The following is a 17,429-nucleotide window of genomic DNA, read 5'->3' as shown; positions in this document are numbered from 1 at the left end:
TTTTCGGTCGCAGTGATACCCATGATGTTATTTTTTCTTATTTAGGCATTTATATTTTTATTATACGGAAAGGGGGGCGATTTAAAATTTATATACGGTATTTTTCACCCCATAGGACAATTTTTTCTCCACCCAAAGTGGGGGGAAAATGCCCCTGCATTTAATGGAGCGAATACTAATTAAGCGTTTCCATTTTGGAAGCGCTTCATTAGTACCAGAGGACCGGGAGGCGTTGAAGGGTCTGTACTCACCGCTTCCAGGTTCTCCGCTCGGCTGTCTGCTGTGCAGGGCTGCGCCCCATGTGACCTCACGCTGTGCGCAGCCTTCACAGCTGACAGCAGACAACCAGGAAGAGAGAGAGAGAGCGCTGGTGGTTATTTTATTTGTGCTGATGGCTGACATGGGGGGGGGGGGGAAAGCATGATTTTCCAAAAACCAAATTCCAAAACCAACCACGGTCCAGATAGTTGAAGGTTGAGGTCTTTATTGCAGAGCAACTCGTTTCGGGGAATCTCGCCCCTTCTGCACAATGCAATGTTTTACCTGATGAAGGGGAGAGATTCCCCGAAATGAGTTGTTGTTCTGCAATAAAGACCTCAACCTTCAACTATCTGGACCATGGTTAGTTTCCTTGCGCCGTAGGAGAATTTGGTTTTTGGAAAGCTTACATCTTCCTGGGGATTTCAGGCACCTCCGATAGGAAGACCTCCATCCATGGCTGCAGACCAACCGATTTCAGTCTACATCTTGATGAGCTTTATCTAAAGTTGTGCCTACAGGTAGCACAACTCCGCAAGGTGAGCATTATTCTAAAGTAATATTTACCTGTTCTGTACGGTATTACCCTATGGTGCGCCTTTTTGTCTAACAGCACGAACTATGACTGTGGAATTGATCTGGTCCTTATGGCTGACAATCGGAGCTGATGGCTTGGCGACATGGCGGGCTGATCTGAGGCATTCGGGGTCTGATTGGGGCTGTGAGCTGAGGTCTGATTAACACTGGGGGTCTGATTGCTGGTCTGACCTGTAGTGTAATGGAACATTTTTTTCTTATTATCCTAGTCTAAAACCTAGGTGCATCTTATAGGGCAAAAAATACGGTATTTAAGTTTGTTATTTTTGTGATGATTTTAAAGCTCATATGAACCTACAAAATCTATTTTTTTATTTTTAATTTTGAACAATCATGTACCGTATTTTTAAAGTGCACTTAATATTGAGAATTGCTAATTTCTCATGTTGGGCTGCCATCTGGTGGCCAAAATAAGAATTGTACTTTGAATGCTTTCAGCAAGGCTGAGCCCATTCAAATCAATTACCAGCATCCCCCTTGGCTGCAGAGGATGCCAGTAACGCTCGAGGAAGCGTAAGCTTCCAGTTTTTGCGCATTTAGATGCCATTATCTCATTTGATCACCGCATCTAAAACCTTCAATTACCACGATTGGCATTATTGCTAGTCGCGATAATTAGCCGCAGGTCTCTGCTGTCTGAAACAGCAGGGACCTGACAGCCATGACGCCCACTGCAACGTGCACCATGTTTGCCTATCGTTCCAGCGTGGTACATATACAGCTCTGGTAGCAAAGGGGTTAAAAGAAACTAAGTAAAAAATACTAATGATACATGACCAACACTAATTGAGGTATTACAGAAAAAAGCACACTTAACAGGAGGAGGCCCTCTTAAAAGTAGATTACCTCTTCACACTACTCATGGTTTTAAAAAAGTCAGCTACTTACATTAGCCCACATCTGTAAAGTTGGAGGGTCAATCTTGTAAAGCTGGTTGAAGTTGCAGTACACTACGGCATCTTCTGGCAGACCATACTGTGAGCGTGTGGTAACAATGATTGTACGAGGAACCTCTTCACCTGTAGCTGCTTTATTATTAATCTGCAAAAAATAGAAAATACATAGTTTTCACAGTAACAGAGAAATAAAAGGTACTGAACATAATTCCACTTGTGCAGAAAGGAATAGGGAACTCCAGCTTTCACACACCTGTGTTGTTGCCAGACCATTGCTAATACTAAATCCATTAATTGTTATCTGGATTTGACCTCGGTTGATCATTTCAATAATGGCTTCTGCAATGGTGTTCATTGGGATAACCGGCATGTTTAGTGCAGCGTTACTATCAGCGCTGTCTCCGCTCTCTGGCCCTTTCATCTACAACAGGGAAACAAATCTTTAAATGTGGGCAGATAGACACAGAAAAACATGGTTATGAGTAAATCTTCTTACTGAAGACATAAAATAAAGTGGTCACTGAAGGTGGCTTAGAAACAAAAATTATTGGATTACGAAAGTGCCACCTATGTCAACCAATGTTTGCTTTCCAGAAGGGAGCACTTAGGATCCCTTTGCTGTTTGATCATCATACAGAATCTGTAGAAACTAGGAACCAATGTATCGCAGAAGAAAAACAGAAAATGAACACAAAGCACAAAGTACTTTTACAATATAAAATGTGTTCTCACCTTTACAATTTTTACATCAGGAAGAGTTTCCAAAAATGCTTTTAACTCTATCCCATTTAGAACAATTCTGTTATCATAGATATGGCCATTAGATTTGAAGTCTATTACTGCCTTTTTCTGTGTAAAAAAAAAAAAAAAAAAAAAAAAATATTAAAGACCATACATGAAATAAAAAAACGGCAAAATTTGTTGTTGCTTCTTTTGGCTTAAATGGACAACTAGGAGAAGCTTTGGACAGTTAAAATAAATATTGTTCTAGATATGACACTGGCTGTATAGTTTTGAGAAACCATTTGGGATGCAGAAATACTTATGTTTGTTCTTTATTCTTAATATGAGGAAGAGGGTGAGGGGAATCTTTCAGAGGGTCCGAGGCTGCCATAGCAACTAAACGGCTCCTCTGATCGCTACACAGGGGAGCAGTTTAGGCTCCAGGAGCAAAGCACTTCTGGGGAATGGCCGTGCTTGCAATTGATCATGGCATCTGAGGGGTTAAATGTCTGACCGGCATCATCACCAATCACAGACATTGCCTCTATGGGTCTGCTGTGTAGGACAGTATGCATCTGATGGCGATAAAGCTCACCGAAGAAGTGGATGCCATCTTGAAAGACTAGACATGCGCTGTACATATACGGTGCATGTTGGAAATGGGTTAACAGATTACTACTTGCTTTCAAAAACCTAAAGGTTAACATCATAAGACATTGTTGGTGCCCACAGTTCAACTGTGTATAGAGCATAAATACTGTACCTTTAGATGAGGGAACATGTTGGCATGATCTCCAATGAAGAAAGTGTAGGGCATATATGCCATTTTCTCAGAGTATTGTTCCGCAACATCAGTTGGAGAGGTTTCTTTGTCAGTGATAATATAATCCATAAATGATGCCCCACTCGTTCCAGGATACCCCAGCCACATAGCCTTAAAAATATCAAAGCAACTCCATATTTAACCAGTTGCTGTCTTTAAAGAGGACAAACAATTTTGTTTCTACCTTTATTACATTTAAGACACAGCAAAAAGACAAAGTGCACACATTCCTCCTAGTTGGGGTGATCCAAATTCTCAAAACACATGAGCCCTAGTACTTGAACAATTAAAACAAAATGGGTTGTCTAGTCAATCTTGCACGTCATTTCACATTGGACATCGCAAGATGCAACTTAACTGGCAATCGTTCAACAACCAGCGAGTACAGTGTGTGGGACCTATTCTAATAAGTGGGACCCGTGTATGATACTTGTTGGGTATCCAACACAGTGTGAGGTTGCGACTTTTTACAACCGTTATTAAATCAGGGACTACAGTATGCCTAGACAAACACTTTAAGGATGTAAGTATCTGAACATGACACATTCTAAACCATCAATAACACTGAGGACTAAGAGGACAATGCAATACATGACCTAAAAAGGAGATTTTTGTATAACTTACCAGTAAAATCTCTTTCTCGCTCTTCATTGGGGGACACAGAGACCGTGGGTATAGCTATGTCCTCTAGGAGGCGTTGACACTAGTAAAAGCTGTTAGCTCCTCCCCTGGCAGCTATACCCCCTCCAGCCTGGAGAGAGAGCTTCAGCTTGTGTACAAGCAGTAGGAGAAGCAAGCCAATAAAAGAAAAAACATGGAACACCAACCATGCTAAAAGACCCAACGGGGTTCAAACCAGCAACTGCCAACTGTGGTCGAACAACAATACTGGGTGGGTGCTGTGTCCCCCAATGAAGAGCGCGAAAGAGATTTTACTGGTAAGTTATACAAAAATCTCCTTTTCTCACCCATATTCATTGGGGGATATAGGAACCGTGGGACGTCCAAAAGCAGCCCACGGGGAAGGAAAAACCACAGACCCATGGAAGCAAGCGTCCCCGCTGGTATCTAAGAAACTGCCACCTGCAAGACCATGCGGCCTAAGAAGCGTCTGCCAATGCATAAGTATGCACCTGGTAAAATTTTGTGAATGTGTGTAAGCGCGATGACACAGAGCCCAAGAAGCGCCCACCGCTCAGCGAACCGTGATACCTAAGGGCGGAACCCCGCACCGGGTGCGGAATGGTACAGCATGTGTAGACCGAATCCATCATGCAATTGCCACCATTGAGGCCGCCAATCCCTTGCATGGAACCTCTGGATGACAAAAAAGGGGTTCCGTACGCCGGAAGGGACTGGAGGCTGCCAATAATGAACAGAGCCCTGACATCAATGACGTAACTCCCTTCTCTAGGGAGGGAAGGAAGGACAATTTCTACATTGATGTGGAAGACAGAACCCACCTTCGGGAGAAAAAAAGAATGGGCTGGAGAACCGCCTTATCCTTGTGAAGACCCAGGAAGGGTTCTCTGCATGAGAGCACCCCCAACTCGGACACCCGTCTGATGGATGTGATAGCCGCAAGAAAAAACTACCTTCTAGGATAGGAGCCAGAGAGATATCTCCCCAAGGGCTCAAAGGGAGAAGACTGGAACGCTGAGAGAACTATATTCAGATCCCAAGGCGGTAAAGGACGGTACGGAGGAACCGTATGTGCCACTACCTGAAGGAAAGTTTCCATGGGCACCAGAGGACGCTGGAAGCTGCCCCAGGATAGAAGCGCCAACACCTGACCCATCAAGAAAACTAAGGGCTAAACCAAGGTCCAACCCTGATTGTAGAAAAGATAGGACCGTGGAGAGAGAAAAAACAAAGTGAAGGAATGTCCCACGTGCGACAGGGCCAATCCGGAGCGACTAGGATTTGTTGGAATGCCCTCCATCTGATCCTTCCATAGAACCCTGGGTAGGAGAGGAAAAAACACATAAGGAGGGAGAACTCCCGCCAAGGAGATGTCAGGGCATCCATGTCGTATGCTTCCGGGACTCCTGCTCAGGGGAGAAGGTGGGGAGCTTTCGTGTAGATATCGTTAGCACACCCAGACCAATGGAAGAAGTCCCCATAGAAGGAGGGATGTGGAGGGGAGCCACAGCCCACCAGTCAGGACCGGAGCGTGTCTGGAATGGAAGGCCACCAAAAGAATACCCTGTGCAAATGCAGATGAGGGAAGGTAGTAACAGGAACTACCAAGGCATGCGGGGTGTCCATGAACCATGATCCAGAGGAGGAAAAGGACAGGGGAAGAATAGGCTAGGTCCAAGTCCATTTCCCATCTGAGAATGGCACTATACAGAAGTAGCCAAGGATTAAGTGGCTGCGCAAAAAACACTGCCTGAGGAGGAAGCCAGGCAAGGGGAGTCACACTGTATTGCTAGCCCCATACCAGCAGAGGAGGGGGGCACCCGCAAAAGGCCACCGAACTCTGTGCTAGAAGAGTCCATCACCTGACAAAATATCTTAACAGACAGAACGGAACCCAAGTATGTAGTGGTAGCGCAATACCGCTCCCACAGTAGTTGCCAGCGCAAAACTGAGGGGGAGGCCTGAGACTATCTGTAGAAGCCACGTACCATACTGCCCCAGTTTAAGTAGAGCAACCTTAAAAACTACCTGGAACGGCGCTGAACAGGAGCAACTGCCAAGCTAGCGTCAGGGTAGGGTCCCTACCTGAGGGGATATCACACTGCAGCGACCATGAACTCGAGCATTAGCGAAAGGCTGCACCTATGGAGAACACGCTGTAGCTGCTACCAGAGTGCCAGCATAACCACTTTCCCAGAGAAGGAGTCGTTGTGGATAGAGAATACAGTCAGTGAAGCACTTGACTCGTCGGAACGTACTCATATGTGCAGTGGTGTACGCACTACTACTGATGCGGACATTATCATAACCGACTGGAACAATGGAGGCCCATGGAGATGGGAGTCTCGAGGACACAAGTGATGCTAGTAAACCCCCTAAGACGACAGGAGTTATAATCATGCCCAAAACCAGCACCAAAAGAACAAAATGAGGAATAGCCACCGTATCCACTCACGGCACTCATAGCACTAGAGTAAGAGTACCAGGCACCGTCTAGTACCGACTGTTGCCACACCCCCTTGTGAAATAAGCGAAGGCACCAAGAGCCGTGGCGCAGTTGAATTGCCGTATCTGAAGATGTCCAGGTATTCCCCTGCTAGTGGATCACTTGCGAAAAGGGGAAAGGCAGGCAGGAAGTACAGTGATGTACAACACTCCGCCTATGGAAGGATAGCACGACAGTCAGACCGTATCCAATGGTGGTGCAATTACCCTACCTATGGAAGGTGGAATGCGTACGGAGTACTTAAGCCAGTGGAAGGGAAAATACCCCACCTAAGAAGGGGGGGTTAATGCCCACGGCGAGAACTAGTGCATATGGAGAGTCCTGTACCCTATGGGAGTGCAATTAGCCCCTAAGTAAGGGGGTAATGCATACAGCTCACCTTGTAACCAGTGAGAATGTCATCGCGCCCCCTATGGAAGGAGCTAATGAATACGGCAGGTACTGAACCCAGTGGAGATGCAATTCCGCCACACAGAAGGGGAAATGTATACGTCCAGCACGTTATTGTACTTAGTCCACCTAAGGGGACAATGTATAAGGTCAGTACTGTATCCTGAAGTAGTGCAATTACTCCGCCTAAGGAAGGGGGTAAGGCCTACGACAAGTGCTGCTGGCCACCGTAGACGCCATCTTAAAAGATTGCTTCGGATTCATGTCAGGGTCTGAATCAGTGATTCCCCCCCACTCACCCCTCGGACGGACCCACTTCTGTGAGAGAGGGTGTGCCTGAGCGTGACCCGGGGAGGAAGGGAGGGGGTGTGAAGATATTCGAGGAGAAGATGACCTGCTGTGGTCCGCTAGCGAGCAGGTCTACCCCTCAGAATCTCGCACCTGCCAGTTGCGGATTGCGCAGGTGGGGGCTTATCAACCAAACTACCGAGGGGGTGGATTGGGAACAGAGGTCCTGTATAAAATTGCGCCGGCGGAGAATTATCAACCAAATGACCCCAGAGGGTGGATTGAGAAGTTCCAGTTGTCCCTCACTGGAATTGCGCAGGTGGGGAATTATCAACCAAACGACCCAGGAGGGTGGACTGGGAACGTCAGAGGTCCCTTATTGAATACGCTGGTGGAGAATTATCAACCATACTACCCCGGAGGGTGGATTGGGAATTCCAGAGGTTCTCCTTATCCAAGATAGGACATGGGCCCAGGCTGGGACAACACAGACAGGGTGGTCCTGCGGTGATGAGGGCTGAGGAGGGGAACCCGTATGAATGCACATTTTCTTTTCTTTATTATTATTATAATTTTTTTTTAAACTAGGAAGCCAGCCTCAATAACAAGAGGCAGGAAGGGGTTTCTCCACATTATAGCACCTGTACGAGAGGTAGACCCCCAGTAATCAGGTGCTGGTGTAAACAGGAAGCTGGGCAGGAAGGGTTAAGGAAAAAAGGGGTCCGCACTTGTCTAGGACTGGAGGGCGGAGGTAGCAGGTGTCTGGGGAGGGGGAAGCAGGGCGGGAAAAATTCATACTTCCTAGTCCAGTTTACTCACCTCATCTTTATCCTCTTCTCCTGCAGTCATCTTCACCCTTCCTCCTCTCCAGCAGGGTCACTACTTCAGCTACTGGCACCGTAGTAGCAGGACGCTGGAAGAGGGACTTGGACGGGTGACCCCTTGGCTGGCGGGATGCAGGGGAGTGAGGCTGCCCTGGTCCACCTTGTCTTCTGTGGGGGAGGCAGCAGTGCGGATGACCGGCACTGGCACAACTCGACCCCGGGAGAACAGGGAGGAGACCACTGTTTTCCCATCTGAAAAAAAAAAAAAAAAAAAAAAAAAAGAGGGAAAAAAAAACAAATAAAAAATCTTCAGGAGCTTCCCTGCAGAGCAGGGAGGTCTTGCCTCCTATTGACACTAGAAAAAACTGAAGCTCTCTCTCCACAGGCCTCCTAGAGGACATAGCTATACCCACAGTTTTTATGTCCTCCAATGAATATGGGCGAGAAAGGGGTGTCATTGATACAATCTATAATAATATTCTATTTTGGATCTATAAGAAAACATAACACTGTGTATTAACTGCTTACACACCTGAATTGGGGCCGCTCTCAGTGCAAATAGCTCATTTCTTGCTCCTTTGGTGTAGCCATTCATATTAACTAGAATATGGACTCCATCCTGATGTATGCGATCAGCTGCTTTTCCATTACAAGGGATCTACAAAATACAAGTTTAGATTTGAATGAGAATTCAAAGCTAAAACAGATAAAACACAGTGAGAAGAACAACAAGATGTCTCACCTGGGACAAGTCAACAAAGTGGTTTGCTTCTGCCATAACTTTCACCCGGAAGTTTGTGCCATCATCAGGGCTAAGAGCATAACAGAAGACCTGAAGAAAATACAATGCAGTTGGTGTAAAGTAGTACGACAAGCCAAAACTAAACATGTGGTATGTCCTAACACACATGATAGAGAGATAATGTATGCAAGAAAGAATGAAGATAGACAAATGACTTCTTACCTCAAACTTGTCTGAATTATGCATGCCAGGTATTGACTGCATCAAGTGAGAGGTAGGATGATTTCCAAAATCTGAGCTGACGTAACCAACCCTTAGTCTTCCATCACTGGCCTTCAAATCCTTTGGATGCTCATAAAGTGGCTTGTGAAGGACATTAATCTGCAGGACAACCACGTTTTATGAAACAATCACTACCAAATGTAACTGATAGCCAATTAGAACACATTTAATTCTGTAGTTGTGAAATCTCAAACAAGAAAAAAAATTATCATAATGCAACAATTTTACCTTGTCCAAACACAGGTTTCCATGCCTTTCAGCAATGGCTTTCCTAAAAACATGGGACAATGGATACAGCATACTGTGGTGTGGATGTACGGATGGAAGTCTGTTCTTGTCCAGCTGATCTGCTACAATACAGACTAGTTTCTTCATCCGCTCGTCATAGTCCGTCCAATCACAGACAATCTAAAAAAGAAGTCATATGGGTAAGAGATGTCACTGTATCATCTGTCACACGTATATATCCAACGGCAGGCTTGAATTCAAGGTATGCAGAGCCCTAGAGATGCTTCCAAGTGCTTACATACGATAAAAGACTGTTTGCATCTCTCACCTGAAGACAGTGTGCCAAGTTGCAATATGCATCTGGGAAATCCGGTTTGAGCTTCAGAGCAGTCCTGTACGAAGCAATTGCTTCTGGGATATTACCAGAGTCCTAAGAGGGTAAGAGGGAAAGAGGGACCATGTTCATTGCCCAAGTGCTCTCAATAATGCAAGTCTTGATTTTAAGCACAGAATAAACATTTATGTACCTTATGAATGGATGCAAGGTTACTATGGGCATCAGCAAATGCTGGATTGATCTGAATCGCTCTGGTGTAGCACTGCAAGGCTCCTTGGACATCCTGCATCTCTTTCAATGTGTTCCCCATATTTGAATAAGCATCAGCAAATGTTGGACTGATTCTGAAAAGAAAAACCGATTTTTAAGAAATCACGTGCATGTACACAAAACATTTTTTGCTGACTTATCATACAAGCTTGCTTTACCGAATGGCTTCCTTGTAATGCATGAGAGCTTCTTGAAGTTTTCCTTGTTGTTGCAGAACACTGGCAAGATTTGAATGAGCTGCTGCAAACTCTGGGAAAACCTAAAATGCAAAATAATGTATTTTATCAATCAACTTTAAGAGCACAATAGGAAACTGTTCCCAACAACTTAATCAGTATCTACCTCAAGAGCTTTCCGATAGAGACGCACAGCCTCCTCAATGTTTCCTTGTTCTCGCTTAATGTTGGCAAGGTTATTCAGAGAATCTGCATGAGTTGGACAGAGGCGAAGAGCTGTATTGTAGCATTCTTCAGCATCAACCACCTTAAGAAAAAAAAAAACATGCAAATTTATGTCAGCTGAAGCAGAAGAATACAAAAGCAGAATTTAGTATATCACAACCTATAAATAAAAAGCCTAACAGGGTATTAGTAGCCAAATACTACACAGTCGAGTCACATTATTATGAGATCATGTGGAAAGTCACGTATCACGAGATGGCTTGGTAGGGCGCAAAAAAGGGATGACTGGGTGGCAGTATTTCTGAAGAGCATGGATGGAAAAGGATGGACAAGACTTCCATGTACTACCCTGGCCTGCTAATTCCCCAGACTTGGACCCAATTGAGCATCTGTGAGGCCACATTGATTGTTGTGTTCACTTTATGGATCCTCCCCACGCCCCCTCCAGCAGCTGTGGGATGCACGACCCGTGACCACCTACCAGGATCTTATGGAGTCACTCCCAGCCCGTCTAGCTGTGGTCTCCATGCTGCACATGGAAGTTTTTCTGGATATTGGACACAATAATTTGACTCAACTGTGATCGATTCATGAACGATTAAAGCCATATAAAAGCAGTTGAAATTTCTGTTTCTACTTACACTGCCCTTTTCCTTGAGGGCATTAGCAAGATTACAATAAGCGTCAGGAAAGTGTGGTTGAAGTTCTATAGCTCTTCGGTACGTGTCAATGGCAAGATCAATAAGTCCTTGTTCATAGTAGACACAAGCCAGGTTTCCATGAACCACAGCATGATTTGGGCTGAGGCTAAGAGCTCGCAAATACGCTGCCACAGCTCTACAAGTCAAACAGAAAGCAAAGATTCACTTACATTGGTAAAGTATTGTGCAGCCCACAAAGTGCAGAGAAAGAGGACAATTATCTTCAGTTTCACCCAAATGCTATTGCTCTGCCTTCAGCACAATAAGTATGGAATCATATGGTAGATACACTTTGCATTATATGGCTGATTTTCTTCTAGTAACCTAAACTGCAGTTGTCCTGAATGTAGCTACTTATCTTAAAGGGGTTGTCCCATCTCAGCCTTTTATGGGTGAGATTGGAATATGCCAGACAGGGCGGTGGCCAGAATTATGAAAACATCCAATGCCTTGCTGTTTGCACCATTCCCATTGCTATGGGAGTTATGGAGACCATGGAGTGCCAGCTTGTCCGCCATTTCCATAACTCCAACGGCCGCCACTTACTGGTTATTCCCATGTTGGCTAAGATAGGGCAACCTCCTTAATAAAACAGCTGCTGAGGAATACTCAGTAGGACAGGGGTGAGCAACCTTCAGCACTCCAGCCCCCCCCCCCCCCCCCCCCAAAAGAAGGGAAAGGAGGATTCTGGGAGTTTGTTTTAGAACAGCTGGAGTGGTGGAGGTTTCAGATCCCTGCACTAGTGGTTTCACTTGTGTAAAAACTTCATCCAACGTAAACCACATCTTTTTTTTTTTAATTCTAATGTCTAGGGGCACCGTTAGACAAAATATAACCTATTATCCAATAACCCCCTTATCCTCAATAAGAAGGGGGGAGCAGAGTCAATAGGCACAAGACTGTTTTAAGGGATGAAAAAAAAAACAAAAAAAACAAAAAAAACAAAAAAAACAAAAAAACAGACTATATAATAATGGAAGAGGAAACATCAAAATGCCCATTACAACTTTTTTTAAAGAAAGTTTTTACCTGTCAAATATACGAGCCTCTTTGAGGACATTGCCCAAATTAATGTAGGCATCCAGAAAATTAGGATCAAGAGTTACTGCCTGAAAAACAATGAAAAGCAGACCAAATAACTGAGCTGAAATATAACTGCAGACCAATCTCATTGCACCTAGACAGCTCATGGGAAAACGGTCACTTTTGATCTTCAAAATCAATATTTGAAGCATAAGAATATTAACAGGAACATTTCAGCACATAACAGAGCTTAAAGAGTAACTAAACTTTTGAATGAAATTTTAATATGTCCCTAATGCTTTAAAACAAGTTTTCTAATATACTTAATTAATTTTGTAATTTCTTATTCTTTTCCGTCCCTAAAGTGCACCATTCACTGCTCAGCGGTGTACGGAGTGTGAAATTTATGAATGAAGCCGCAGCAGCAGTGCTGAGTGTATGGGCAGGAACGCATATTTCCCGTGAATGGCATTGAGGGACACAGCACCATGGGTATATGCCCAGCTGCCACTAGGAGGCTGATACTAGAAAGGTTAGCTGAGCAGGCAGAAGCACGCTCCACTCAGCTAATCCTAAGAAAACTGCATGTCAGGAGCCCGCTCCGCTCAGCTAATCCTGGCATAGTACATGTGTATAGAGTACCAATGTGCTATGCCAGGAGTTGGTAAACCTCCAGTGGACACAGGCAGGAGCAGCAATATGCGCTCCTGCCCACACTCACAGCACTACTGTGGCCCCATTCATAAATTTTACACTCAGTACACCGCTGAGCGGTCAGCGGTGTACAGAGAACTGAGTTTTACAAGCACTGTGAATGGTTGCTTTAGATAGGAAAAACACTGAGAAAAATACAAAGTTGTGATCCACGATAGAACCCCATTCTGCAGCAGGCAGAGAGCTGCAGAAGAAGAAAAAATAAAATAAAAAAAATAAAAACGAGATTTTTGTATAACTTACCAGTAAAATCTCTTTCTCGCTCTTTCCTTGGGGGACACAGAAGACCTTGGGTATAGCTGATCTCCCTAGGAGGCGTGACACTAAGTGAAGACTGTTAAGCCCCTCCTCCACAGCTATACCCTCAGCCTGGAGAGAGAGACTGCCAGTTGCGTGTCCAAGTAGTGAGAAAAGGCAAAGTCCAAAAAATTGGAACCAACAAGCCAACTACCCTAAGGGTAAAACAAACTCGGAAACAGTCAGAGAAGAACAACGAATGGGTGGGTGCTGTGTCCCCCAAGGAAAGAGCGAGAAAGAGATTTTACTGGTAAGTTATACAAAAATCTCGTTTTCTCGCTTAATTTCCTTGGGGGACACAGAAGACCTTGGGACGTTCAAAAGCAGTCCAAAGGGGGAGGGACCACAGCACCAAGGCGAAGCACCCGAAGGCATCAAAAAAAAACGCCGCCTGCAGACCAGGCGGCCCAAGGCAGCATACGCCGAAGCCCGAGTATGCACCCTGTAGAACTCGGTAAGGTGTGCAAGGAAGACCAGTGACCGCCTTGCACAAATGGATGGCCGAAGCCTAAAGCCTCCGGCCCAGGAAAAAACAGACGGCCCTGGCCAAATGAATGGTGACACCAAAAGCAGAACCCTGCCCTTGGTGCGGCAACCACAACAAGAGCCACTCTGAGAAAGCGGAAGAAAGCCACCCTGGAGGCCGTCAACCCTTTGCTCGGACCTCCTGGAAACATAAGAGACCGAACGTCGACAAGAGTCGGAGATCTCCAAGTAAAAACTGCAAGGCCCAAACAACGTCCAAATCGGTGAAGTGTCCGTTCCCGGGGGGGGGGGGGGGGGGGGGGGGGGGGGGGGGAAGGGGAGGACGACTGCCTCAATGAAATGAAGGACAAATACCACCTTCAGAAGGAAGGAAGAGACGGAATGGAGAACAGTCCTGTCCTGGGGGAAGACAGAAGGCTCGGAACAAGAAGGGCCGCCACTCAGGCACCCGTCAGAGACACGATGGCTACAGAAACCCAACCGTACACGACAGAAGGAGTAGAGAGAACTTCTGTAACGGCTCCAAGGAAAAATTGGAGCGCCAAGAGCCCAGTATGTAGTTCCCAGGACGGTACCGGAGGGCAGTACAAAGGAACCCAAGAGCCGCTCCATGGAAGAAGTTCCTGACAGGCCCAGAGGGACGGTGAACGCTGAAAGAGGAAGGACAGGAATGACACTTGATACTTCAAGCAACAGAGTCCCAGCCCCAGGTCCAGGCCGGACTGGAGAAAGACAGAACCATGGAGAAAGGCAGAGTGGGGGAACGCCCAGCTTCCCACAGAACCCCAGGTAAAGCCCCAAGTCCTACCACAGATCCTGGACGAAAACTCGGCTAGAAGCGAACACTAGCGAGCCCACTAGAGTCGCCTGGGCAAGCGGGTGAAAACCCAATGATCAGGCGCGGACCAGTAACACGGGTAGAACAGTCGGTAGAACTGGTCCCGTCGGCCCCCGAGCAAGGTTGTCCCGTATCCCCCCAGAGTGGGGAAGCAGAAGGACAAACGGACAGGAACCGAAGGGTCCGCCCAGCAACCGCCAGGACAAGACAGGCTAAAGCCGAAGCCAATGTAGCCACCACAGGAAGACAGACTACAGTTCCGGTGTGGGAGATCAAAAGACAATCCTGACCAAATGGTAGTCCTCCCAAGTTACCGAGAAGGTGAATCCAAAGCCGAAACATTGCCTAGAATGGAAAAAACGCAATCTGCACCCAGCGGGAGGACAGAAAGCGGTAGACCCGGTAACTAGGCACACAGCTAGTACAGCCAGTGTGGACAAGGGAGACTGAAAAGGAACACCATAACCATCCAAATGAACAAACATGCTCTCCCCAGAGGGAAGGGCAGTGAAGGAACAGCCTCTGAAGCGTGGCCGGAACAGACGCCACATCGGAATGATCTGTACCGAGTGGGAGTCAAACAGAGCCGGCGAGAAAAGGCAGGCGAGACAGAGGCCGGTATAACACCCTCCAACCAAAAAAGGGGGAGTGGGCAACAGAGAGGCCATAGGACAGCTCAAAAGCAGAACACCGCTACACAGAGACGCCCGGTTCACCGCCACGCAGAAGGCGAATACCCTGAAGAACCCAAGGTGGAGGTCCCCCGGACCTGTATAAGCGAGCACCCAAGAGAAGTTGGGTGACCTTCCCAAGAAGAGCGGCCCGAACCTGGTAGCAGATCAGACTGAAGCACCGAGGGCGCCAATCCGGAAAGAATCATACCACACTGCACCAGAATGATCTCCTTAGAGAATAGTGCAAGGCTTGCGGCAATCATCGTATCCCAAGAGAAAAAGAATGTCGCAGGAGGAAGGAGGCTACGTACGAGTAGCCCCGTAAGCAGTGAGAAGGCCAACCCACCTACAGGACGAGAAGGCATACACGGCCCAAACAACGCACAAGAACGTCCGCTCACTGCAAAAATATAACACCGCGAAGAGGGCCAGCCACAGAGTGCCACAGTATCTACGGGAGTGCAAACTGAAAGGAGTTATGCACAAGACTAATATGGAATGCGATGGAACGCAAACTGACCGCCCCGAAAGGGAGGAAATGTACCTGGCAAACTGCAGTGGGCAAGAATGCAAAGGCCTGCCCCAAAAAGGGGGAGATGCCCAAGGCCGTACCTACGTCAGAGAAGTAGGGCATACCATACTTCGCCCAGAAAGGCGCCATGCACATGGCCACACAGTATCCAGCGGAAACGCAGGAGGTCCACCTAGGGAAAAGGGGGACATGCATAGGGCTATCCTAGCATTAAGTGAGTGTGCAACAATTCACCCAACACCGAAATTTCGTGAGAGTGTAACTACTCCGCCAAAGAAGGGGAACATGTGCAAGTCCAGTACAGCACATACAAAGGACAGCCTTGAATCTTGTGAGCGTGCAAAATTCCACCCATGGAATGAGGGGTGGTCACGCACAAGGCCAGCACCGTATCCAAGGGGAGCGCAAGCGTTCCGCCCATGTTAGAGGCCATGCTCAAGGCCAGCAACGTATCTGGTGAGCGTAGTATGCCGCCCAGAAAAGGAAGGGGGGGGGGGGGGGGGAATCATGCACAAGGCCAGCATCGCATTCAGGGAGAATGCGAGCAGTCGGTGAGAATGTGTGTATGAAGGAGGCATGCCCATGGCCGGCAGCGAATCCAGTGAGAGTGCGTACACCGCCCACGGAAGGGGGGTCATGATGTGGCCGACGGTGGATCCAGAGAGAGTGCATGTATAGGGGTCATGCACATGGCCAACAATGTACAGGCGAGAGAACAACCACCGACCGAGGGAGTGTATGTATGCCGCCACCCGGGAAGGAGGCATGCCCAAGGCCGGTAGTGAATCCAATGAGAGTACATCATATCGCCTATGGAAGGTGGTCATGCACATGGCTGGCAGTGAATCCAGTGAGAGTGCCGAATGCCGTCCACAGAAGGGAGTCATGCCTATGGCAGGCAGCGAATCCAGAGAGAGTGCAGCGTTCCGCCTAAGGAAGGGGGTCGTGCACATGGCCAGCACCGTATCCGGTGAAAGTGCAGTATTCCGCCTAAAAAAGGGGGTCATGCACATGATCGGCAACGAATCCAGTGAGAGTGTAGCGTTCCGCCTATGGAAGGGGGGCACGCACATGGCCAGCAGCGAATCCAGTGAGAGTGCCGTGTTCCACCTATGTAAGGGGGTCGTGCACATGGCCAGCATTGTATCCGAAGAAACTGCAGTAGGCCGCCAAAGAAAGGGGGATCATGCACAAGGCCAACCCGCAGTTAGGGAGAGTGCAGTATCCCGCCCAGGAGGGGGGTCCTGCACATGGCAGGCACCATAACTGGAGAGGGTGACGAATGTTGCCTACAGAAAAGGCATGCACCTTGACCAGCGCCGTAGCGCGGAGAGGGCAAAAAAAAACCCAGAAGGGGAAAAAAGAACCTGGCAGCGCCGCAGCCGGGGAGCGCGACACCATGCCGCCTATGGAAGGGGGGCATGTATACAGGCAGCACTCTGAGATGAGGCTGCAGCGTCCTGCGCAGCCCACAAGTCATATATATAATAAATAATTTTTTTAATTTTTTTTTAACACACAGCCTCACTGAGGCAGATGCCACCTACAGGGCACAGATCCACCCATACAGGCCCATCCTCTGTGGGCGGGGGAACCTCCAGGCGGGAAAAATTCGCGCCTGGAGAAGTTCCAGCCCCCTCCAACAGAGGCCTGAATTTTTGCGGCCTAGTAGGCCGTGAAGCTGGGGCCTAAATTTTTAGCGGCGCCCGGCGAACCGGGGCCGCACAGTATTTAAAGTAGCGGCCGGGCCTACGGAGCGGCACATACCGGCCGCGGGTGCCCACCCCGCGAGCCGGGGACCCGGATAGAGCGGGATCGTCTTGAAGTGGAACACAAGACTTCGGCGCCCGGCCGACCGGAAGGTTCCGACGGTCGGCCGGGGCTGTTGAAGCGCTCCTTTGCAGGCCGCGGTGCCCACCCAGGTGTCCGGAAGTCAGGACCCTGCACCCGGCAGCCA

General features: G+C 47.6%; 1 protein-coding gene across 1 annotated transcript in view; it reads right to left on the bottom strand.

Moving 5' to 3' along the window:
• Nucleotides 1-17,429, bottom strand: part of OGT (O-linked N-acetylglucosamine (GlcNAc) transferase) — a 44,822-nt gene that overhangs the window by 3,060 nt on the left and 24,333 nt on the right. Inside the window, exons 6-19 of the mRNA XM_040405815.1 lie at nucleotides 11,938-12,017; nucleotides 10,849-11,044; nucleotides 10,149-10,289; nucleotides 9,965-10,065; nucleotides 9,727-9,880; nucleotides 9,528-9,629; nucleotides 9,200-9,379; nucleotides 8,912-9,070; nucleotides 8,690-8,779; nucleotides 8,480-8,605; nucleotides 3,238-3,408; nucleotides 2,484-2,600; nucleotides 2,005-2,172; nucleotides 1,744-1,896 (exon numbers count right to left, since the gene is read on the bottom strand). Of these exons, the coding sequence (XP_040261749.1) occupies nucleotides 1,744-1,896; nucleotides 2,005-2,172; nucleotides 2,484-2,600; nucleotides 3,238-3,408; nucleotides 8,480-8,605; nucleotides 8,690-8,779; nucleotides 8,912-9,070; nucleotides 9,200-9,379; nucleotides 9,528-9,629; nucleotides 9,727-9,880; nucleotides 9,965-10,065; nucleotides 10,149-10,289; nucleotides 10,849-11,044; nucleotides 11,938-12,017 (1,938 nt within the window). The remainder of the gene's footprint in view (nucleotides 1-1,743; nucleotides 1,897-2,004; nucleotides 2,173-2,483; nucleotides 2,601-3,237; nucleotides 3,409-8,479; nucleotides 8,606-8,689; nucleotides 8,780-8,911; nucleotides 9,071-9,199; nucleotides 9,380-9,527; nucleotides 9,630-9,726; nucleotides 9,881-9,964; nucleotides 10,066-10,148; nucleotides 10,290-10,848; nucleotides 11,045-11,937; nucleotides 12,018-17,429) is intronic.

This window comes from Bufo bufo, chromosome 8 (assembly GCF_905171765.1).
Source record: "Bufo bufo chromosome 8, aBufBuf1.1, whole genome shotgun sequence".
NCBI classification, from domain to species: domain Eukaryota; kingdom Metazoa; phylum Chordata; class Amphibia; order Anura; family Bufonidae; genus Bufo; species Bufo bufo.
The sequence above is the reverse complement of the archived record's forward strand: the minus strand, read 5'-3'. Positions and strand labels throughout refer to the sequence as shown.